The 23821-nt window shown below is 45.8% G+C and overlaps 1 protein-coding gene across 2 annotated transcripts in view; it reads left to right on the top strand.

Annotated features, from left to right (window-relative positions):
• stab2 (stabilin 2) overlaps positions 1-23821 on the top strand; it is a 109387-nt gene that overhangs the window by 25957 nt on the left and 59609 nt on the right. For both annotated transcript variants that reach the window (XM_055650629.1, XM_055650628.1), the window contains exons 13-26: positions 806-949; positions 1589-1651; positions 2572-2688; positions 4853-4906; positions 8197-8277; positions 9392-9550; positions 12167-12229; positions 13653-13748; positions 16941-17027; positions 18140-18251; positions 18338-18518; positions 20707-20800; positions 22193-22351; positions 23590-23685. In XM_055650629.1, coding sequence (XP_055506604.1) covers positions 806-949; positions 1589-1651; positions 2572-2688; positions 4853-4906; positions 8197-8277; positions 9392-9550; positions 12167-12229; positions 13653-13748; positions 16941-17027; positions 18140-18251; positions 18338-18518; positions 20707-20800; positions 22193-22351; positions 23590-23685 — 1506 coding nt within the window. The remainder of the gene's footprint in view (positions 1-805; positions 950-1588; positions 1652-2571; positions 2689-4852; positions 4907-8196; positions 8278-9391; positions 9551-12166; positions 12230-13652; positions 13749-16940; positions 17028-18139; positions 18252-18337; positions 18519-20706; positions 20801-22192; positions 22352-23589; positions 23686-23821) is intronic.

Genomic DNA, 23821 nt, shown 5'->3' on the forward strand with positions numbered 1-23821 from the left:
CGCAGGGAGAACGTGCAAACTCCGTACAGACAGCACCTGTAGTCAGGACTGAACACGGGTCTTTGGAGCTGTGAGGCAGTCACTCTACCGCTGCACCACCGTGCCGCACGCCCTCCTGTTTTCCTCTTATTCAACAATGATGGGAAGTAGAATGAGCATTATTGGAAAGGGAGCCACTTTTATTTCCTAACGTTGGACAGGATTGGACTTTGTCTGCCAACTGAGATTATTTTGCGAATGCACTTCCATGGGGAAACAATGCGATTTAAAGCAAAGCATGAAGAATAAAATGCTGAAGGCAGGAGAATGCGGTTGAGAGGGAAAGATAGATTGGCTGTTATTGAATGGCAGAGTCCACTCGATAGGCCGATGGCCTAATTCTGCTTTTGTGACATGGTCTAATTTGAAATGTTCTCTTAGCCACACAGCCTCACCTGCTAATGTTGGTGCAGTAAGGCAGTGGTAGAACTGCTGCCTCACAGCGCCAAAGACCCGGGTTCAATCCTGAGCTCGGGTGCTGTCTGCGTGGAGATTGCACGTTCTCCCCGTGACCACGTGGGTTTCACAGATTCCTCAATTTCAATAGATTCGCCACCGTCTGGCTAAAGAGATTCTCCCAATTCCATGATAAAAGTCCTCCTTATTCCCTCTTGGCCCCTCCTTCACCCCATATATCAGGATGTGACAGAACATGCATGGAAAGGATTATTAATGTGGAACGTATGAACATGGCAGTAATATGCAGTTCTCCAGCACTCTCATTCTCTATGTATCTGAAGTTGTCCTTTGTGCTTCCCTTCAACAGGATAACCAGCTGAGGCTTCGCATTAACGGAGTCAACAACAAGGCCCGGATCCTGGCTGGGAACATCGTCGCCTCCAATGGTCTGATACACGTGATTGATAAGGTGATGGATGGGGCCCAACCAACAGTCATGAGTAACGAGAAGGTAAAGTGGCATGTTGGGGTTACGGGTCCAGGTGCTGTGCTAGAAACAGCCCTTGTTTCATGTTGATGACCTTACATCAGAGCCGGGAACGGTGACAGGGGGAGAACAGTGGGCACATTGTCCTCCGGTTAAACCTTGAAGATGCCCCTTGTAATCTTCCTAATGCTCATATTAACCTGGTACCGGTGCATGGACCCTCTGGCCCACAATATCCGTGCCAGCCGAGTTAAACTAACCTCCTCTGCCTCAAGGTGATCCATATCCCTCCATTCCCTGCATAGCCATGTGTTTAGTTTAGTTTAGTTTAGAGATACAGCATGGAAACCGGCCCTTCGGCCCACCGAGTCCGCGCCGACCAGTGATCACCCGTACACCAGTTCTATCCTATACGCTAGGGATAGGCGTGTGGAAGGAAACGGAGCACCCAGAGAAAACCCACTCAGTCACAGCGGAGTGTGCAAACTGTACAGATAGCGCCCGTAGTCAGGGTCGAACCTGGGTCTCTGGTGCCATGAGACAGTGACTCTACCGCTGCGCCACCGTGCCGCCCACTGCCACGGCTCTGCAACCCAGTATTTGCACAGTTGATTCTCTGAGGTCAGTAAGATTGTTGTGTTTTTTTTCTTCTTGTTTCCTCAGAAAACACTCTACACAATAATTTCAGAAAATGCAAATTGCAAGAGGTTCATGGAACTGCTACAGGTAGGAATCACACATTTTATTTCCAAATTCAAGAATTTCAGCTGGAGATAAGCATGACAAGCTGATTCAAACAATATATACATTGTCTGAAGAAGGGTTTCGGCCTGAAACGTTACCTATTTCCTTTGCTCCATAGATGCTGCTGCACCCGCTGAGTTTCTCTAGCATTTTTGTGTACACCCCAATATATATATATATATATCTGTTGGCTTTCTTAAAACTTTTCAACCTGAATGTGGGTAGACCGTTGGCCAATTTAAAAAGGGCTAAATGAAAGGTGGGAGATCAATAACATGACTCTCTAACTTAAAAGATAGACACGGAATGCTGAAGTTGCTTAGTGGGTCAGACAGCATCTCTGGAGAACATGGATGCGTGACCTTTTGGGTCAGAACCCTTCTTCAGACTGATTGTTGGGAGTATGGGGTGGGGGCAGGAGAAAGGAAAAAGAGAGGAGGGGCAAGACAAAGCGTGGCAGGTGATAGGTGAACAGAGGCGGGCGGGGGAGGGGGGTGATGATGGGCAGATGGTTGGACAAAAGCCAGAGACGCTGCAACAGAAGGCGTGAGACAGAAGGATTGGGGTTGTGAATTGTGAAGCTGGAGGAAGGAATGTAGATGGGGAAAGGGTGAGAGGGGAGTTCAGGTGGGGGCACAGGGGAGGAGGGGAAGGGGGGAGGGGATTCCTTATCTTGCTTGATCAGGTTAATAAACCAGTTATTAGTAGTTATTATGTTTAGGGTAGACAAAAATGCTGAAGAAACTCAGCCGGTGAGGCGGCATCTATGGAGCGAAGGAAATAGGCAACATTTCGGGCCGAAACCCTTCTTCAGACTCTGAATTATTATGATACCTTCCGACTCAGTTATTATGTTGAATTGTTTTTTCTTTGTTTAATTAGTATTCTCTTTTTTCAACCAGAAAAGTAATCTTGACCAGATTCTACATGGTTCTCGACTGCTTACAGTCTTTATCCCAAACAACAAGGCTTGGGATAATGTGGATAAGAGCACAATGGCTTACCTGCTTTCAGCTGAGGTAATTAAATGGTAGTTTCTTATAACCAGGCACCTATCCCAGTGTCAACATCGTAGGTAAGGTGTAATTCAGCGAAGTATTTTAATATGAGTGCAGTTTTCTCAGAACCAGAACATTAACTGATTTCAACCTGGATAAAAAATGTTGGTGGAACTCAGCTGGTCGGGCGGCATCTGTGCAAGGAATGGGACAGATGACATTTCGGGACAACATCATTCAGCTGGGCTGGGCCCTCTAGATGAAAGGTTTCGACCTGAAACATCGTCTGTCCATTTCCCTGCATAAGGAAAGGTATTCTCATGTTCATAGTTCATAAGTTATAGCAGAATTAGGCCATTCAGCCCATCAAGTCTCCTCCGCTATTCAATCAAGGCTGATCTATCTTTCCCTCTCAACCCCATAATCCCTGGCACCAGTACTCATCAAGTTTGTAGGTACTGTATCTGTACACTGTGGATGGCTCGATTGTAATTATGTATTGCCTTTCCGCTGACTGGTCAGCTCGCAACAAAAGCTTTTCACTGTACCTCAGTACACGTGATGATGAACTAAACCAAACTAAACTAAACACAACAAATGCTTGCTGCCCCACTGAGTGCATCCAGCACTTTGTTTTCTGCTCCTGCAGCCTCTGTGTCTCCGGTGAGCTGATTGATTTGGACAAGGATATTGATTGATTGATAGATTTCGCATGAAAACAGGCCCTTCGGCCCGCCAAGTCAGTGCCATCCATTGATCTCCCATTCACACCAGTTCCATGTTATCCCACTTCTCCCTACACACTGGGGGAAATGTACAGAGGCCGATCAACTGACAAAACCGCACGTCTCTTGGATGTGGGAGGAAACCGGAGCACCTGGAGAAACCTCATCCAGCCACAGGGAGAAGGTGTAAACTCAATACACCTGACATTAGGATCAAACCCGGGTCTCTGGCGCTGTGAGGCAGCAGCTCTACCAGCTGAGCCACTGTGCCACCCTAAAAAATGAAAACAGAAAATATTGGAAATACTCAACAGGTCAGGCAGCATCTGCGGAAAGAGAAACAGAGTGAACTGCGGAAAGAGAAACAGAGCGTTGTCTGCGGAGGGTGCTCAGCATCGCCAAGGACTGCTCTCACCCCAACCATGGACTGTTTACCCTCCTACCATCCGGGAGGCGCTACAGGTCTCTCCGTTGCCGAACCAGCAGGTCGAGGAACAGCTTCTTCCCAGCGGCTGTCACTCTACTCAACAACGTACCTCGGTGACTGCCAATCACCACCCCCACCCCCGGACACTTATTATTATTTATTCAAATCATGTGCTATGTCGCTCTTCCAGGGAGATGCTAAATGCATTTCGTTGTCTCTGTACTGTACACTGACAATGACAATTAAAATTGAATCTGAATCTGAATCTGAATCTGAGTTAATGTAACAAGTCTATTTGTGAGATCCTTCATTGGATATGAGTGTTACCACCATTTTCAGTTTTTAATACAATGTACTAAAGTGGACGGCACAGTTATGCAGCGGTAGAGCTGCTGCCTCACGGTGCCAGACACCCGGGTCCCACCCTGATTGTGCTGCTGGCTGTGCGGAGTTTGCACGTTCTCCCTGTGACCGTGTGGGTTTTCTCCGGGTGCTCCAGTTTCCTTCCACATTCCAAAGACATGCATGTTCGTAGGTTAATGGGCCTCTGTAAATTGTTCCTAGGGTGTAGGATAGAACTAGCATACGGGGTTACCATTGGTCAGCGTGGACTCAGTGGACCAAAGGACTCGTTTCCACACTGTATTTCTCAACTAAAATAAAATAAAATAAACTACAGGTGCTACATTATTATGCATTGCTATTTGTCCAAGGATAAAGAGTTTGCAAATTGTTCCTTCTTTATGTACGTACAGTAGCTCGACATAATAACCAAAAATCTGTAGCCTCCTTTTGCTCTGGTATTTTATTTAATTCACATGTTTAATCGATAATGTTTTATTGGTAATGTTTAATGTATTATGTGTCATCCCTAATTGTCACTGTATGCCCTATTGTCACTTGAGGGCGGAGCGCCAAGGCAAATTCCTTGTATGTGAATACTTGGCCAATAAACCTAAACCTATATTTCTGCTCTGTGAAATGTTGCAGTTTCCTATTGATTGCCATTGATTGCCATTCCATTCTTGTTCAGGGCAAGCAGAAGCTTAAAGAACTGATGAGACATCACATCATTCCCAACAATGAGGTTAGTTCTTCTTGACCTGGTCAATAAACATATCAGAAAAATGCTGCAAATCTGAAATAAAAGAAAATGCTCGGCAGGTCAGGCAGTAGAACAGAGTTTATAATTTGTGATTTGTTCCAGTATTTTTCTGTGAGTATCTTAGATATTAGATTCTAATTTTATTTTCCCAATCAAGTTGTAGTATTGTGAGCAGGCTTTGGTCCCCTTATCTGAGGAAGGATGTGCTGGCATTGGAGAGGGTCCAGAGGAGGTTTACAAGAATGATCCCGGGGATGAATGGGTTAACGAAAGATGAGTGTTATACGGCACTGGGCCTGTACTCGCTGGAGTTTAGAAGGATGAGGGGGAGACCTCATTGAAACTTACCGAATAGTGAAAGGCCTGAGTAGGTTGGATGTGGAGAGGGTGTTTCCAGTAGTAGGAGAGTCTAGAACAAGAGGGCACACTCAGAATAAAAGGATGTATCTTCAGAAATGAGATGAAGAGGAATTTCTTTATAAAGAGAATGGTGAATCTGTTGAATTAATTGCCGCAGATGACAATGGAGGCCAAGTCATTGGGTATTGTTAAGACGGAGATTGACAGATGCACGATTGGTAAGGCTGTCAAGGGTTATGGGGAGAAGGCAGGAGAATGGGATGGAGAGGAAAAGATAGATCAGCCATGATTGAATGGTAGAGTAGACTTGATAGGCCGAATGGCTTACTTCTGCTCCTATGACTGATGAACTTATGAAGTGGAAACATAGAAAGAGTGAACTTGCTGAAATCATTGTTCAGACTGCAAGATTAAGGGTTGGCTCTGAAAAGGAAGACAATATTGGACATAACTTTAACCTATCACACCAGTTTGTAATAGAGGTTTAAAAAGAGAATATTAACTTCAGTTAGCTTATAAAACCACCTTTGCATCCAATTTCATTGGTCTCCTGCCTTAATGTTATTGTTGTCGATCATTGTCCAATAGCCCACCCTGGACTTCCACACTGGACTCCCCACTGTCCACCCGATCTACTTTCCAGCTTCCAACAGTCGAAGAAATAACTAAACTCATCGCCGTCCAAGAACTCCTCCTGCTTGCTTGATCCCATCCCTACTGTCCTGGTTAAATCCTGTCTGCCCTCTATCTCACCCATCATAACGTCCATAATCAACTCCTCCCTATCAACTGCTACTGTCCCTACATCTCTCAAAACAGCTTCTGTCACCCCTGATCCAAACAATCCAAATAACTCCCGCCCCATCTCCAACCTCCCATTCATCACTAAACTTCTGGAAAGGACAGTAGCGACACAACTTCAAGTCCACCTTCAAAACAATAACCTCTATGAACCATTTCAGTCCGGTTTTCGCCACAATCACAGCATTGAAACAGCCTTGGTAAAAATTACAAATGATCTCCTTCTCGCAGCTGACACCGGCCACTTATCCATCCTGATCCTCCTTGACCTCACAGCAGCCTTTGACACCATCTCCCACCCAATTCTTCTGGAACGTCTATCTGCCACCGGCATCAACAACAATGCACTACTTTGGTTCAGGTCCTATCTACACAACAGAAAACAGTTCATCCAGGGAAATAAAGTCACATCCACAACTGCCACAGTCACCCATGGTATTCCTCAGGGATCGGTGCTGGGGCCACTGCTTTTTATCATCTATATTCAACCTCTTGGCAATATTCTCCATCATTTTGGAATCAATTTTCACTGCTACGCCAATGATACACAACTTTACCTCTCCACAAAACCAAACACCTCCCCTCCCCCAACTGCCCTCACCACCTGTCTTCAAGCTATCAGCAACTGGATGTCACTCAACCTTCTAAAACTCAATGGAAATAAAACAGAAATCATGCTAATTGGCTCAAAGTCCACACTCTCCAAAACCCACCCGTTCACCATTTCAGTTGACGGCTCACCCATCCCCACCTCCTCCCATGTCAAAAGTCTCGGCGTCATTCTGGACAGTACACTTTCCTTTGGCCCCCACATCAGCAATATCACACGCTCTGCATACTTTCATCTCTGCAACATCTCCAGACTCCGCCCCTCCCTCTCCAAAGACAATACAAAAGTCCTCATCCACGCTCTGGTCACATCCCGCATCGATTACTGCAACGCCCTCCTCACTTGCACCTCCAATAAACTTCTTCATCGCCTCCAATGCATTCAGAACTCTGCAGCCTGGATCATCACCCGCACCAGATCATCGGACCACATCACACCCATCCTCACTCAGCTCCACTGGCTCCCTGTGCACCACCGGATTAACTACAAGATTTTACTGCTGACCTTCAAAGCCCTACACCACCTTGCTCCCCAATACCTCTCTGACCTGCTGCTACCATACACTCCTTCCCGGTCACTTCGTTCCTCCTCAGCTGCAATTTTAACTGTTCCCACATTTAGACTCAGCACCATGGGTGCCAGAGCCTTCAGCTGCTCTGCCCCACGTCTCTGGAACACTCTCCCACCTCCCATCCGCCACCTGGACAGTATCGATCAATTCAAATCACAACTCAAAACACACCTGTTTAGATTAGCATACCCGACATAACTTCCACCATGTTCACCCTGATTTTAATGACTTAAAATGTTTTCTGTATTTTTTGTTTTTTTTGTTTTTTGTTTTTAATCAACTTGATATTTAATATTGATAAATGTATTGTGATTTTATGTCCTGTAAGGTGTCCTTGGGTGTCCAGAAAGGCGCCAGCAAATAAAATGCATTATTATTATTATTATTGTTCTTGAAACATAGACCATTGCCTATTGTGTAAAATGATTGAGTCCCATTGGGAGAATACAGTTGAGAGGAAGACTTAAATTGGAGATTAACAAAAGGCTTGTGGGATTGAGATTGAGCAGAGCAGTTCAGCAAACCAGTTGCCCAGGCAAGAGAACAAGAGACAAGACACAGCATAGTGACGCAGGGGTAGAGTTGCTGCCTTACAGCGCCAGAGGCCTGGGTTTGATCCTAACCATGGGTGCTGTCTGTATGGAGTTTTTACGTTCTCCCTGTGACCACATGGGTTTTCTCCAGGTGCTCCGTTCCCACATTCCAAAGATGTACAGATTTGTAGGTTAATTGGCTTCGGTAAAATTGTAAATTGTTCCTTGTGTGAAGGATAGTGTTATTGCACGGGGATCGCTGGTAGGCGAGGACTCAGGGAGTCAAAGGGCCTGTTTCCCCGTTGTATCTCTGAAGTCTAAATTAATGTCAGTACATTAAAATATTGGAAGCCTTTGCGGATAAGTCCTCACACTGCTTTTTCTTCTCGTAAATCAGCTGGGAATTTCAAGTCTTCTCGTTTCGTATAAAATTCTGACCTTAGCAAATCAACTTGTTGGACTGAATGTGAGCAGAAATGTAAGTAGATCTTTTACTCAGTAGCAACTCTGACCATATATTAAAATGTCTGTATTATCTTATAACCTTCTTCCCCCCTTGTATGGTTTTGAAGAAATATATAAGGCACTTCTTTATATCTAACCATTTTGGCACCAGCTTTATTCTAACACTGCACAGTAGCGCAGTGGTGGAGTTGCAACGTTACCGCACCAGAGGCCAGGGTTTGATTCTGACTACGGTTGCTGTCTGTATGGAGTTTGCATGATCCCCCCATGACCGCTTGGGTTTTCCCAGGTGCTCTGGTTTTCCGGGTGCTCTGGTAGGTTAATTGCCTTCAATAAAAATTGTAAATTGTCCCTAGCGTGTAGGGTAGTGCCAGTGTACCAGGTGGTCGCTGGTCAGCGCGGACTCGGTGGGTCGAAGGGCCTGTTTCCGCACTGTATCGCTAAACTAAATCACACTAGTGTCAATTGGTGGTTGATGGTCGGCATGGACTCAATGAGCCAAATCCTTGCTGTATCTGTCTCTGAAAAGTCCTCTTGGAAAATAAATCTGCAAACCTCCTCCCGAATCAAACCAAATACAGCAACCCAGCTCCAAAATGGCCTGGTTGGCTCCCCTGCTAAAGAGTCAATTAAGGATGTAGTCATCTTAGTCATACCGTGTGGAAACAAGCCTTTGGCCCAACTTGCCCACACCTTTGACACTAGTCTCACCTGCCTGCATTTGTCCCATATCTCTCTCAACCTGTCTAAATGTATCTTGAATGCTGCGATGGTACCTGCCTCAATTACCTCCTCAGGCAGCTCGTACCATACACCCACCACCTTTTGCGTGAAATAGTTCCCTCAGGTTCCAAATAATCTACCCCCCCCCGCACCCTAAACCTATGTTCTCTAGCTCTCCATTCCCCTACTCTAGGCAAGTGCATTTACCCGATCTTGAACTCAAGATCTTGAACTCATGTACAATAACCTCTTCCCCACACCCCACGAACAAAGAAGTAAAAATGTACTTGTGGCTGTAGCTGGGATAACACGATGTCTGTGGACCATAATGCATGATCTGAGTTCCATAGTGTGACGATGTATTTGGCATCCTTGGAAACTTGCCATCCATTGTCTCTCTACAGGGGCGGATTTTGCTGGGTGACCAGAGTGCGGCTGTTGAAGAAGGAGACATCTATGGCAAGAATGGCAGGATCATCATTTTAACTGGAATTCTGATTCCTCCATCCATCGTGCCCATCATTCCCCATCGATGCGATGAAACGACGCACAGAATTACCCCGGTAATGTCACGTTGGCAGAAATGACGGCCGATTACTTACTGTCTGGAGGAAGTTCTGGAAGGTTCTGAAGGGCGGCACGGTTGCGCAGCTGGAAGCAGAGTTGCTGCTTCACAGCGCCAGAGACCTGGGGTTCAATCCTGACCATGGGTGCTGTCTGTATGGAGTTTGCACGTTCTCCCTTTGATTGGGTGGGTTTCCTCCGGGTGCTCCAGTTTCCTCCCACACTCCAAAGACGTACAGGTTTGTAGGTTACACAAAAAAGCTGGAGAAACTCAGCGGGTGCAGCAGCATCTATGGAGCGAAGGAAATAGGCCTATTTCCTTCGCTCCATAGATGCTGCTGCACCCGCTGAGTTTCTCCAGCTTTTTTGTGTAACCTTCGATTCTCCAGCATCTGCAGTTCCCTCTTAAACACAGGTTTGTAGGTTAGTTGGCTTCAGTGAAATCGTACATTGTCCCGAGTGTGTGTAGGATAGGTGTGTTTGGCGCTGACTCAGTGGGCCAAAGGGCCTGTTTCCGTGCTGTATCTCTAAACTAAACTAAACTATTAAGAAAGGAGTCCCGACCCGACGGTCTATTACCTGCAGGGAGGGGAGCATGGAAGCCGCCGAGCGCGGCCCCGAAGGCAAGAGTGTGGAAGAGGAGGGTGCCAGATTATGACAGACGCGAGGAGAGGGCCGGTAGGAGAGTGAGTGGGGTATTGGCTCCAGCGCCATTCAAGGTTCGACTGCAGGAGGTGCCCCTGAGACACAGAGGCGAGGAGAGGGACCTCGGTTGGCGGGCCGAGCTAGTTGAGGGCAACTGAGGAGGCCCTGCAGCAGCGTAGGGCTTACCTGGGGCACTCCAGTACATCCAGTATGTGGACTGGACTTTAGATTTTGTAAATTGTGCCAAAATATGGAGTGGGCCAGGCCCTTAAAGGACATTCTTTTAGGAGGGAGATGAGAAGGAATTTCTTTAGTCAGAGGTGGAAATTCTTTGCCAAAGAAGGCAGTGGAGGCCAAGTCAATGAATATATTTAAGGCAGAGATAGATAGATTCTTGATTAGTACGGGTGCCAGGGGTTATGGGGAGAAGGCAGGAGAATGGGGTTAGGAGGAAGAGATAGATCAACCATGATTGAACGGCGGAGTAGACTCGATGGGCCGAATGGCCTAATTGTGCTCCTATCACATGATCTTATGTATCACAGCCATGAGGGCCAATGAGTTGATGCTTTGCCAGTTTGCATGTTGCTTGATGAAGATGAAGGTCTGTATAAAATGGGTGTGGAGAGGATGATTGCAGTGGTGGGAGAGTTTTGGACCAGAGGGCACGGTCTCAGAATAAAAGGACCTGGCTTGAGAAAGGAGATGAGGAGGAATATCAGGTAGGAGAATCAGGTTGAGAGGGAAAGATAGATCAGCCATGATCAAATGCGGAGCAGACTCGATGGGTCAAATGGCCTAATTCTGCTTCTATGTCTTATGATGCTATGATGTTGAATAGATCCTTGGTTTATTCCAACTTGGGCCACCTGGTGGCAAAGTGGGCCACAAATATGGAAGTATTGTGCTGTTGATCAGCAGCCTGATGGTTTTCTCCAGGACCCCTTCTTGTCTTTGGAATTGGTATTGGTTTATCAATGTCCAGTGCACGGAGACACAGTGAAAAACTTAGTTTTACCTCCTACCCAAACAAATCATGCTGTCCATGAGTATAATTAAGCCATACAAAGTGCAAAGACGCAACGAGAAATATACCGAGTATGCATAATATAGTGTTGTAGTAACAGAGAAAGTGCAGATGGAGCCACAACAAGGTAAGTTGGGAGATTGGGAAGATGCCCTTATTTTATGAAAGGTGCATTTCATAGTTTAATTAAAGCAGGGATTAAGCTTTTAACCTTTTATACCTTTAACCTGACAGGAAAGGGGAGAAGAGGGAATGAGCAGGATATGAGTCCTCTTCATTGTCTTGGCTATTTCCCTAAGGCAGCGTGAAGTAACGTGGATGTATGAACTCCCATTGGGCCGTGTTAGAAAATGGGTCTGGGAACTATCCAGTATTTATCCTTTAAAATAACTAAAACCATCCCCTCACATCTTAAGACACAAAGTGCTGGAGTAACTCATCGGGTCGAGCAGCACCCCTGGAGAACATGGATAGGTGACGTTTCGGGTCAGGAACCTTCAAGAGTCGCCTATTCATATCCTGCAGAGTTGCTGCCTGACCCGCCGAGTTACTCCAGCACTTTGTGCATTTCTTATAAACCAGCATTTGCAGTTCTTTGCGTCGACATCTCCACACGTTTTCTTGGGGCTTGATGCGTATAAAGTGACTGCAATGGTTTCTTCATTTCAACATGGACTCTACTGCAAGAATATTTTGTTGGCTTTGAAATACTTCAGGACTTTGGTGAAATGCAATTCTTTTTTTCTATATATGCTGATGAACTTGCCATGAAGTGATAAGTGCCCAGAACCTCGTGCCTAAGTGGCAGGTCTACCTGTGATTTGTAGATGGTTCCACCTTTATTGAACAACTTACAAAGGATGCCAACAATAATGTTTGATAAAAGCATACGGATAATTAATTTGTTTACAACTTAAAAGTTATTACTTTTTCATCCATTCAGGGCTCATGCGTAAGTTGTTCTCAGCTTCACAGCAGTACCTGTCAACCCGGATCTACCCCAATGGTAAATCAGCACTTTATTATCATTTATATTTTGTATTTACTCTCAATTAGTAAAATCCTCGAGTAACTCAGCGGGTCGGGCAACATCCCTGGGGAAAAGGAATAGGTGACATTTCGGGTCGAGACCCTTCATCAGTATGAAGGAGGGTCTCGACCCGAAACACCACCCATTCCTTTTCTCCATGGATGTTGCCTGACCCGCTGAGTTCCTCCAGCCTTTTGTGTCTGTCTTTGGTTTAAATCAGCATCTGCAGTTCCTCCTTGCATATTTAGTAAAGTCCTCACTGGGATGAGTTCATTCTGTTCATCAACCTAAACTCCTGTTTGTTCAAAATGGAGAGTGTGTTTGAATCTTGCAACACATTGCCATCTAATTAGGAAATTAAAGGCATATATAGGCCCCTGTCCTGCTATAGGAAGCTCTGTTTGTATCTGTTGAAATCCTAACAAAACTCCTTACAGTCTTTATCTCCCTCTCTCCCCTCCTTCCCCTCCCCCCCACCCTTTTTTTTCTTTTCAAAAACTTTATTCGACGCAAACATACGATATAACATCAAATCATAAACAAAAATTACACTATATCAAGTATAATTATAATACAACAGTGCGTTCATTGTTTACAATACTCTCAACCCCACGCGGTGACCAGCGCCCACGGAAGCCCTCCAGAGTCCCCGTGGACACCGCGTGCTTCCTCCCCTCTCTACCCTCTCCCTCTTTCTCTCTATCTCTCTCTCTCCCTCTCCCTCCCTCTCTATTATCATCTCCCTCTCTATTACCCTCTCCCTCTCTACCCCTCTCTCTCTTTCTCTCTCCGTCTCCCTCCCTCTCTCTCCCTCCCCTTCCCCCCCATTCCTGACACATGTCAATTCTAACTCATGAGAATGGATACTTCATGTTAACCGTTGTTGCAAGGCTATAATATGATGAAATAACTAGTTATAGAGTGGATGGGGAAAGGATTTTCCAATAATGGGGTGAGACTAGAACCAGAGATCACAACTTCAGAATAAAGCAACATACCTTTAGAAAGGAGATGAGGAGGAATTTATTTAGCCAGAGGGCAGTGAATCTGAGCACCTGGAGAAAACCCACGCGGTCACAGGGCGAACGTACAAACTCCGTACAGACAGCGCCCACAGTCAGGATCGAACCTAGGTCTCTAGTGATGTGAGGCAACAGCTTTCCCGCTGCGCCACTGTGCTTAGGGCTTTTAGAACCTTGCTTTAAATACATCCTTCATGTATCAAATGAGGTGAATTAGGGTCAAAGATAGACACAACAGTGCTGGAGTAATTCAACGGGTCAGGCAGCGTCTCTGGAGAAAAAGGACAGGTGACGTTTCGGGTCGAATCTTTGTTTGTTGCCTTCCTGTGCAATGCGAGGACAAATAAAGGATTTTTTATGACCGCTATTTTCTCCAGATTACTTTTGCACAAGGATGCCTGTACAGGACCTATATAATGGGACTGGAACTACCAACTCAAGGTTGTAGCAAAAACTGCTATGAAGTGATCACGGTGAGTAAACAAACCCCAGAGTTTTTGCTTCTAGCTCTAGCTTCAAAGTCCAGTGGCAGGATATGATTTACCGTTGAGTATTAGTCCCAATATATGGATAACTAGTTCATCACAAGATTAATTACTTGGAGGTAGAATTGCCTGATTCTTAAACCAGCTACAGGTACAGTGGGCACAAGAAATGTTGAATTACCAGTGATGGTCTTGAGAGGAGAGACCTTTGTTTATTCTCGTTTCGTTAGTTTAGTTCAGTTTAGTTCAGTTCAGCTCAGTTTATTATCGTCACATGTACTGCGGTACAGTGAAAAGCTTTTTGCTGCGTGCTAACCAGTCAGCGGAAAGACAATACATGATTACAATCCAACCATTCACAGTCATGTTGCTGTAGGAGTTGAGAGTCAGTGAAAAGACAATAAGGGGTATAATGTTTAGTGCAAAATAAAGTCCGATTAATGATCAAAGGTCTCCAATGAGGTAGATGGGAGGTCAGGCCCGCTCTCTAGTTGGTGAGAGGACAGTTCAGTTGCCTCTTAACAGCTAGGAAGAAACTGTTCCTGCATCTGGAGATGTGCGTTTTCACACTTTTATACCTCTTTTCTGAGGGGAGAGGGGACAATAGACAATAGGTTCAGGAATAGGCCATTAGGCCCTTCGAGCTAGCATCGCCATTCAATGTGATCATGGCTGATCATCCCCAATCAGTACCCCGTTCCTGCCTTCTCCCCATATCCCCTGATTCCGCTATCTTTAAGAGCCTTATCTAACTCTCTCTTGAAAGTATCCAGAGACTGGCCTCCACCGCCCTCTGAGGCAGAAAATTCCACAGGCTCACAACTATCTGTGAGAAAAAGTGTTTCCTCGTCTCCGTTCTAAAGGGCTTACCCCTTATTCTTAAACTGTAGCCCCTGGTTCTGGACTCCCCCAACATCGGGAACATGTTTCCTGCCTCTAGCATGTCCAAACTCTTAATAATCTTATATGTTTCAATAAGATCCCCTCTCACCCTTCTAAACTCCAGAGTATACAAGCCCAGCCACTGATTCTATCAACAAATGGCAGTCCCGCCATCCCGGGAATTAACCTTGTAAACATACGCTGCACTCCCAAAAAAGCAAGAATGTCCTTCCTCAAATTAGGGGACCAAAACTGCCTAGTGTGGTCTCACTAGGGCCCTATACAACTGCAAAGGGATCTTTTTGCTCCTATACTCAACTCCACTTGTTATAAAGGCCAACATGCCATTCGCTTTCTTCACTGCCTGCTGTACCTGCATGCTTACTTTCATTGACTAATGAACAAGGAACCCCAGATTCCATTGTACTTCCCCTTTTCCCAACTTGACACCATTTAGATAGTAATCTGCCTTCCTGTTTTTGCTACTAAAGTGGATAACCTCACATTTATCCACATTAAACTGCACCTGCCATGCATCTGCCCACTCACCCAACCTGTCCAAGTCACCCTGCATTCTCATAGCATCCTCTTCACAATTCACACTGCCACCCAGCTTTGTGTCATCTGCAAATTTGCTAATGTTACTTTGAATCCCTTCATCTAAATCATTGATGTATATAGAAGAGGGAGTGACCAAGGTGAGACTGGTCCATGGTTATGCTGGGGACCTTGCTGAGGCAGCGAGAAGTGGAGATGGAGTAAATTGATCGAGAGACATGCAAGCTGAGAATTAATTTGAGTAATTAAATAAGCCTGCAAGGAAAAGCTGCTGAAGGTAACATTGGCAAAGAAACTGTTGGATTGTTCTCATTCATTAATTGTTGTTGGCATTGGTTTATTATTGTCATGTGCACTGAGATGCAGTGAGCAACTTTGTTTTGCATGCTATCCAGAGCAGTTAATACCGTACATGATTAAGTCAGCCAGTGCAAAAGAGAAAACACAGTCCAGAATGTAGTGTTGCATCTACGTAGAACCTACAGATAAAAGTGCAAGGGATGCAATGAGGTAGATTGGAAGAAACCTAATAACAAGGAACTGGATATGTTGGTTTACAAAAGAAAATGATACAAAGTGCTGGAATAACTCAGCGGGTCAGGCAGGGGTGCTGTCTGATCTACTGAGTTGCTCCAGCACTTTGTGTCATTTTTATTTTAGGTGGATTGGAAGATTGGGAATAGATATTTAGCTTATGAGAGGTCCATTCAATAGACTGATATCAGTGAGGAAGAAGCTGTTATTGACTCTGACAGTATGTGCATTCAAGCATTGATATGCTTCAGAGAAGGAAATGTGTCATAGAGTCACGTGGCGTGGAAACAGACCCTTTGGTCCAACTTGCCCACACCAGCCAATGTGCCCCATATTGCCACATCTAGTCCCGCCTGCCTGCGGTTTGGCCCATATCCCTCGAAACCTATCCCATCCATGTACCTGTCCAAATGTTTTTTAAACATTGTGATAATACCTGCCTCAACTACCTCCTACTGCAGGTTGTTCCATACAACCATCACCCTTTGTGTGAAAAAGTTGCCCCTCAGTTTCCTATTAAATCTTTCCCCACTCACGTTAAACCGATGTCCTCTGGTTTTTGATTATCCCACTCTGGGCAAAAGACTACTTTTATGCACCCTACTCTGTGCATTTATCTAATCTATTCCTCTCGTGATCTTGTACACCTCTATGATATCACCCCTTATCCTCCTGTGCTCCAAGGAGTAAAGTCCCAGCCTGCTCAACCCCTCAAGTCTTGACAGTATCCACGTGAATCTTCCTTAGTTTAGTTTAGTATATTGTCACGTGTACCGAGGTACAGTGAAAAGCTTTTTGTTGCATGCTATCCAGTCAGCGGAAAGACTATGCATGATTACAATCGAGCCATTTACAGTGTGAATGTCGCTCAAGGAGTAGAGAATTAAAAGATTGGAATGATTGCAGATCCTGTGACCAACACACAAAGAGTCGCCTGGGTTGCGAGCCATCTTGGTCAGCATTCCGCACCTTTTCTACCTTTTGTGTAAAAATAATTTGTCCCTTAGGTTCCTATTAAATCTTTCCCTCCTCATCCTGTGCTGCCCCAAACTGGCCTGGTTCACTTGTGTCTTGAAAAAACATCTGCGAATAGCTGCTTCCTGAGTTTAAAATGGTAAAGAATCGATAATAATATCCTGTTTGGTGATATCTACATCCATTGAATGAATGAGTTGTGAATGTGATCTCTTCTGGTTTGGTTCCTAGATGCCAAGATGCTGCAGTGGATTCTACGGCCCCGACTGCAGGATCTGTCCGGGTGGTTTCCAGAATACCTGCTCTGGCCATGGACACGTAAGGGTTTGCAATAGGATGCTTCCTTAATGGAATTGGAGTCCCATCACCATCACCATCAATGATGGATGCAATCCACATAGTAACAAATTATTTCTTATTTAGCACATTTGGTGCTGTGCTAACATGATGTTAGGCAAATATCAGAGACCCACTAAAGTAAATGTAATCCAGCATCTGCAGTTCATTGTGTCTACATAGAACACATAACTGTCTAATGGAGATTCCAGTAGCTCCATGCAGAAACCTTACCTTCATACCTAAACCTTACCCATTAGGGCGGCACAGTGGCGCAGCAATAGGATTAGTACCTCACAGCACCGGAGACCCGGGCTCGACACTGACCTCGGTTGCTCTCTGTGTGGATTTTATAGGTGATGTTTCAGATCGGAACCCTTTTTCCGACTGAAGGGAGGAAGCTGATTGAATAAGCAGAGTGACCCAAAATGACCAAAAGATGCTCATATATTGGATTGCACGCCGACAAACCTCATTTTCAAATCTAATGCCAAACATATCATTGTCGTGCTACCTATTAGTAAAGAGGTCGATAGTCAAAGGTTTTTGCTGGATGCAAACACACCACCCACCACCCTAATCAGCTTATCCCCTTGTTCCTTCCTTCCTTCCTCTTTTGTCAAGAGTCAAGAGAGTTTATTTGTCATTTTAGTTTTAGATGCAACGTGGAAACAGGCCCTTCAGCCCCCCAAGTCCACGCCGACCAATGATCACCCGTATACTGGTTCTATACAGTACTTGGAACCATTTTTATAGAAGCCAATTAACCTACAAACCTGCACATCTCTGGAGTGTGGGAGAAACTGGAGAATCCAGTGAAAACCCATGTGGTTACGGGGAGAACGTACAAACTCCGTACAGACAGGACCCATAGTCAGGATCGAACCGGGGTCCCTGGCACTGTGAGGCAGCGACTCTACTGCTGCGCCACCGTGCCGCCCACCTACGCACTGGAAACAGAGCAAGGAGCTTCTTACTTGCTGCTGCTCCTATACCGGCCCATGAACACCATTCCTGCCTCCCCATAAATGCACCCACCACTCCACGCTGCAGTGCGCTCCGTAATGTGACCGTGTGCGGTGTTTTGCTTGCAGTGCGTGGATGGATTGGAGGGGAACGGCACGTGCGTTTGCGGCAGCAAGTTCCACGGCTCAAGATGCCACCTCTGCTCGGACCCGCGCAAGTACGGACCTGACTGCGACCAGAGTAAGTGGTCTCCAGCACATGGCGCTGCGTCGCGCGGATGACCCGTGCCACACGCTTACGCCCTTCCATCTGTTGGTGCTTTGCAGCCTGTCCCTGCGTTCATGGCCAGTGCGACAACAAGATGACCGGTGTCGGCGCCTGCAAGCTGAACTCCTGCAAGGCGGGATACGCTGGGAAGTTCTGCGAAAGGCAGACTACTCCGTGTGGCTCCAATATTCAATTCTGTCATGCCTATGCCAACTGCGAATACAGGAACCGTGGTCTAAGGTACCAAAGACAAAATACCTGCAAAATACCAGACGTCGAGAACTGTGTCACAGTCATACAACTCTGAGACAGGCCCTTCGGCCCGACTCATCCGTGCCCATCTAGATTAGTTCCATTTGCCCGTATTCTTTCTAGCCTCCAACATTGCTTAACTATTTTTTGTTTAGTTAAGAGACACAGCATAGAAATAGACCCCTAGTCCCACAGAGTCCGCACCGACCAACCACCCCCACACACTACCATTATCCTACACGCAGAATGAACAATTTACAAGTTTACCCAATTAGCCTTACAGCCCCAGAGACCTGGACTCGATCCTGCCTACAGGTGCTGTCTGTGTGGAGTTTACATGTTCCCCCTGTGACCACATGGGCTCTCTCCGGTTGCTCGCTGAATTATTGCGTTTGCTCGCTGAATTTCATCAAAACTAAGTTAATAATGCCTTACTTTTGATGAAATTCAGCGAGCAAACGCGATAATTCCCGATATTTTGGATCTTAAAATCACCACGGCAAATGTCAGCTGTACACTTCCGCTGCTTTCTACCTTCAGTTCCCTCTTGTAATTACCTTACTTTCTATTTTTTTTTGCCTGAAAATTTAGGTCGCTGTGCTTCACGGTCACCCCGACTAGCACAGAAATTTTCAGGTCACAAATCCGCCGTTTTCCATGTTTTTAGCGGGTGGGAAAGTGCGTGTTTCCCCATTCACTTACATGTACCGATCTGACATATGTCCTCCAGTTAAAATTTTCGGTCACGTGAGGGGGGATCTAAGCTCATTTGACCTTTGGTGAAATCACCCTATATCCACCACCTTCTGTGGAAAAAGTTGCCCATTGATTTCTGTTAAATCTTTTTCTATTCACCTTATACCCAATCCATCTAATTCTTGACTCCCCTAGCGTGGGAAGTGGGGAAAGGATCCATGAGTTCACTCTATCTATTCCCCTCATGATTTTATACGCCTCTATAATAGCTCTGTGACTCAGTAACTGGTGCCGAGAAATGTAAATGCAGAAAAAATAATTGTATTACAATTGTTATTGCAAGTCCACTACCATTTTTTCCGGCACCCTTGGTTCTAGAGCCTTTCTGGATTATCCATGTTACCGGACCAACAGAGGTCACGGCCTCCGAGAGGAACAGGCCACGGAGGGGCCGAGACACTGGCCCACAAAGTCGGCACGGGACAGGGCTATGGGAACGGATCCATGGGCAGTGGCAGGGCCGGAGTTCCAGTCCCGGCCACACGGGGCAAATTTGATCTGCTGATCAGCCGTGGAGATCCCAATGAAGTCGAGATCAGACGTCTCATACACCCTAGGCACCACGTTTTCAGCGGGACTTCAGCTGCGTAGGGTGGGGTGGGGCAGGGGTGGGTGGGGATTTCAACTGCGCTCTGGGGTAGCACAGTGGCGCAGCGGTGGAGCTGCTGCCTGACAGCGCCAGAGATCTGGGTTTGATCCTGACTAAGGGTGCTGTCTGTACGGAGTTAGACAATAGTCAATAGACAATAGATAATAGGTGCAGGAGTAGGCCATTTGGCCCTTCAAGCCAGCACCGCCAATCAATGTGATCACGGCTGATCATCCCCAATCAGTACCCCGTTCCTGCCTTCTCCCCATATCCCCTGACTCCGCTATATTTAAGAGCCCTATCCAGCTCTCTCTTGAAAGCATCCAGAGAACCTGCCTCCAACGCCCTATGAGGCAGAGAATTGCACATTCACCACTCTCTGTGAGCTAAAGTGTTTCCTCGTCTCCGTTCTAAATGGATTATTCCTTATTCTTGAATAGTTTGTACGTTCTCCCTGGGAGCGCATGGGTTTTCTCTGGGTTTCCTCCCACACTCCAAAGATGTACAGGTTTGCAGGTTAATTAGCTTTGGTAAAATTGTAAATTGTCCCTAGTGTGTGTAGGTTAGTGTATGGGGTGATTGCTGATCGGCATGGACTCAGTGGGCCAAAGGACATGGTTCCATGCTGTATCTGTCAACTTAAAACTCCAAACTGTAAAAGTCTTGCCATTTTGTCCGGATTAAAGGAGGCGTTGGACGACTAGTTGCTGGAAAATTGGTGGTGGACGTGTACTGCAAGTTTGTAACTACTCCTTGTGTTCTATTTGGATATGGGGTATGATCTCCTGGATGGAACGCTGCTTTAAGTGATTGATGTTTTTGCCCTTCCAGTTGCGTTTGCAAGCCAAATTACGAGGGTGACGGGTCGTACTGTGAAGAGATGAATGCCTGCGCTCATCCAGACCGAGGTGGCTGCAGTCCCAATGTGAGTATCGTATCACTGACCTCTTGAGTTTGTGAGATTACTCGGAGTTTGTGGATAGACTCGGCTTGTACTCGCTAGAATTTAGAAGATTGAGGGGGGATCTTATAGAAACTTACAAAATTCTTAAGGGGTTGGACAGGCTAGATGCAGGAAGATTATTCCCGACGTTGGGGAAGTCCAGAACAATGGGTCACAGTTTAAGGATAAGAGGAAAGTCTTTTAGGACCGAGATGAGAAAATCATTTTTTACACAGAGAGTGGTAAATCTGTGGAATTCTCTGCCACAGAAGGTAGTTGAGGCCAGTTCATTGGCTATATTTAAGAGGGAGTTAGATGTGGCCCTTGTGGCTAAAGGGATCAGGGGGTTATGGAGAGAAGGCAGGTACAGGATACTGAGTTGGATGGTCAGCCATGATCATATTGAATGGCAGTGCAGGCTCGAAGGGCCGAATGGCCTACTCCTGCACCTATTTTCTATGTTTCTATGTTTACTCTTATAAATATGGACACAGCCACATGAGTTCCATGGCTTCAAAAGCAGATCAGAGGAGGAGTACCTTGCGACAAGTGAGTCGCCTTTGAAAAACCCAAGGTTTTACCTACATCCATAAGTGACAAGTCAGAAGGCCTGTACTCTATAAGCCTTACTCCTTATTTAGCTTCACAAAATGTGTCACACCAAGGCTGATGCAGTGGTGCAAACTGTGGCACAGCTGGTAGAGTTGCTGCCTCACTGCGCCAGAGATATGGGTTCGATCCTGACCTCGGGTGCTGTCTGCACAGAGTTTGCACGTTCCCCCTGTGGCCACATGCATTTCCCCCCTATATCCTAAAGGCTTGCAGGTTTGTAGGTTAGTTAGCTCTCCCTGGCATGCAGGAAGTGGATGAGAAAGTTGGATAACATGGAACCAATGTGAATGGCTGATCAATGATTGACATGGTGGGCTGAAGGGCCTGTTTCCATGCTGTCTTCCAATCAATCAAATCACCCTTGACGATGCTTGGATGAAAGACATGATATTTCTAACAAAATTACAAGCCACTCTACCAACTAGGTATAACGTAATAAAAAGGAACTGCAGAAGCTGGTTTGCACCATAGGTCAACACAAAATGGAGTAACTCAACGAGTCAGGAGGCATCTCTGGAGAAAATGGATGGGTGAAGTTGCCCGACTACAATCAGTCTGAAGAAGGGCCCTGACCCAAAACGTCATTGATCCATGTTCTCCAGAGATGCTGCCTGACCCACCGAGTTATCCCAGTACTTTGTGTCTATCTAACAGCTGGTTACCCTGGTATTTATGCCCCACTTGCTTTATTTCCCTGCTTCACTCTTATTTGAAATGCATGGTCATCAAAGTGCTAATTTTCCCTGTATGATTCACTCACAGGCGGAATGTATAAAGCTGGGAGAGGGACGGTTCAAGTGTGAATGCTTGCCTGGTTGGAGTGGAGATGGGGAGGACTGCACTGAAGTCAATAACTGTCTACTGGTGGACCGAGGAGGGTGCCACACTAACGCCAACTGCATCTACTTGGGACCAGGCCAGGTAAACACTAAGGGGTAGTTTCCAGCTTCAGTTTACCGTCATGTTTGTGTTTTGTTCCTCTGTTATTGGTCGTTTCTCTATTGTCAGGACATTTGCTCTGAGTCAGTAAGACACTGAGTCAGTGAGACAAGGAAGTTAAGACACAAAAGGACACAAAGTGCTGGAATAACTCAGCTGGTCAGGCAGCATCTGTGGAGAATGTGGGCAGCTGACATTGCGGGTCGAGACCCACGTGAAGAAGGTTCCCCACCCAAAACGTCACCTATCCATGTACTCCAGACATGCTGCCTGACCAGCTGAGTTACTCCAGCACATTGTGATGTCAGGGGAGTGAGCAGTACCTCAGTATCAAATATCCCCACGTTAAAGTAACAGCCATTGTAAATTTACAGCGATCCCTCAATACCAGTCCTCCTAAATCAGTAAAACCAAAACAATGCAGCTGATGTAAATCTGAAATAAAAACAGAAAGTGCTGGAAACACTCAGTAGGTCAGGCAGCATCTGTGGAGAGTGAAAAAAACAGAATTAATGTTTCATTAACTCTATCATCGGAACAAGGAAAAGTTACATCTTCATCTAACTTCATTGTTTAGTTTTTTCCACAGTTCTGATGTTAACTGATTCTCTCTCCACAGATGCTGCCTGACCTGCAAATATTCTGTAATTGACTTCAGATTTCCAGTAGCTGCAGTATTTGGGGCCTGTCAATTGTTTTAATTGATCTTGGAGGGTTTTAATAGGCAGATGGTTGGACAAAGGCCAGAGATGATTAGATAGAAGTTGTGAGACAAAATGATGGAAGAAGGGCAAATTGTGAAGCCAGAGGAAGGAATGTAAATGGAAGGGAGGAGGCGGGGAGAAAGAGGTGTAAGTGAAGCTAATGGAAGAAATGTAAACTTTTCATAAACTATTTATGAAGAAGGGTCCCAACCCAAAATGTCACCTATCCGTGTTCTCCAGAGATGCTGCCTGACTGCTGAGTTACTCCAGCATTTTGTGTCTCTTTTTGTCCTGCCCCTCCTCTCTTCAGCTTTCTTTTTTCCGTTCCCCCCCCCTCCCCAATCATAATCAATCTGAAGAAGGGTCTCGGCCAAAACGTCACCTATCCATGTTCTCCAGAGATGCTGCACGACCCGTTGAGTTACTTCACCACTTTGAGCCTTTTTTTGTTAACAACAGAACCTGCCGTTAGTGAACAGGATTGCACAATTATAGTAAGCATTTCTCTATCAACAGAACGACTGCGAGTGTAAAAAGGGACACCGTGGTAATGGCTTAGAGTGCGAGTCTGTAAATCCGTGTCTGGAGGAGAACGGAGGGTGCCATTATCTGGTGAGTTCATCTGAACCTGGGGGTGGGAGATTGCAACCTTCACGTGGTCCACCCTGTTTCGACTAATGCAATCAACCCGACGTGCACAAACAAATAGATCAAATAGGACAAGTTGACCTGCAACTTTCGGCTGTGC

This window comes from Leucoraja erinacea, chromosome 19 (genome assembly GCF_028641065.1).
Source record: "Leucoraja erinacea ecotype New England chromosome 19, Leri_hhj_1, whole genome shotgun sequence".
Lineage (NCBI taxonomy): Eukaryota > Metazoa > Chordata > Chondrichthyes > Rajiformes > Rajidae > Leucoraja > Leucoraja erinaceus.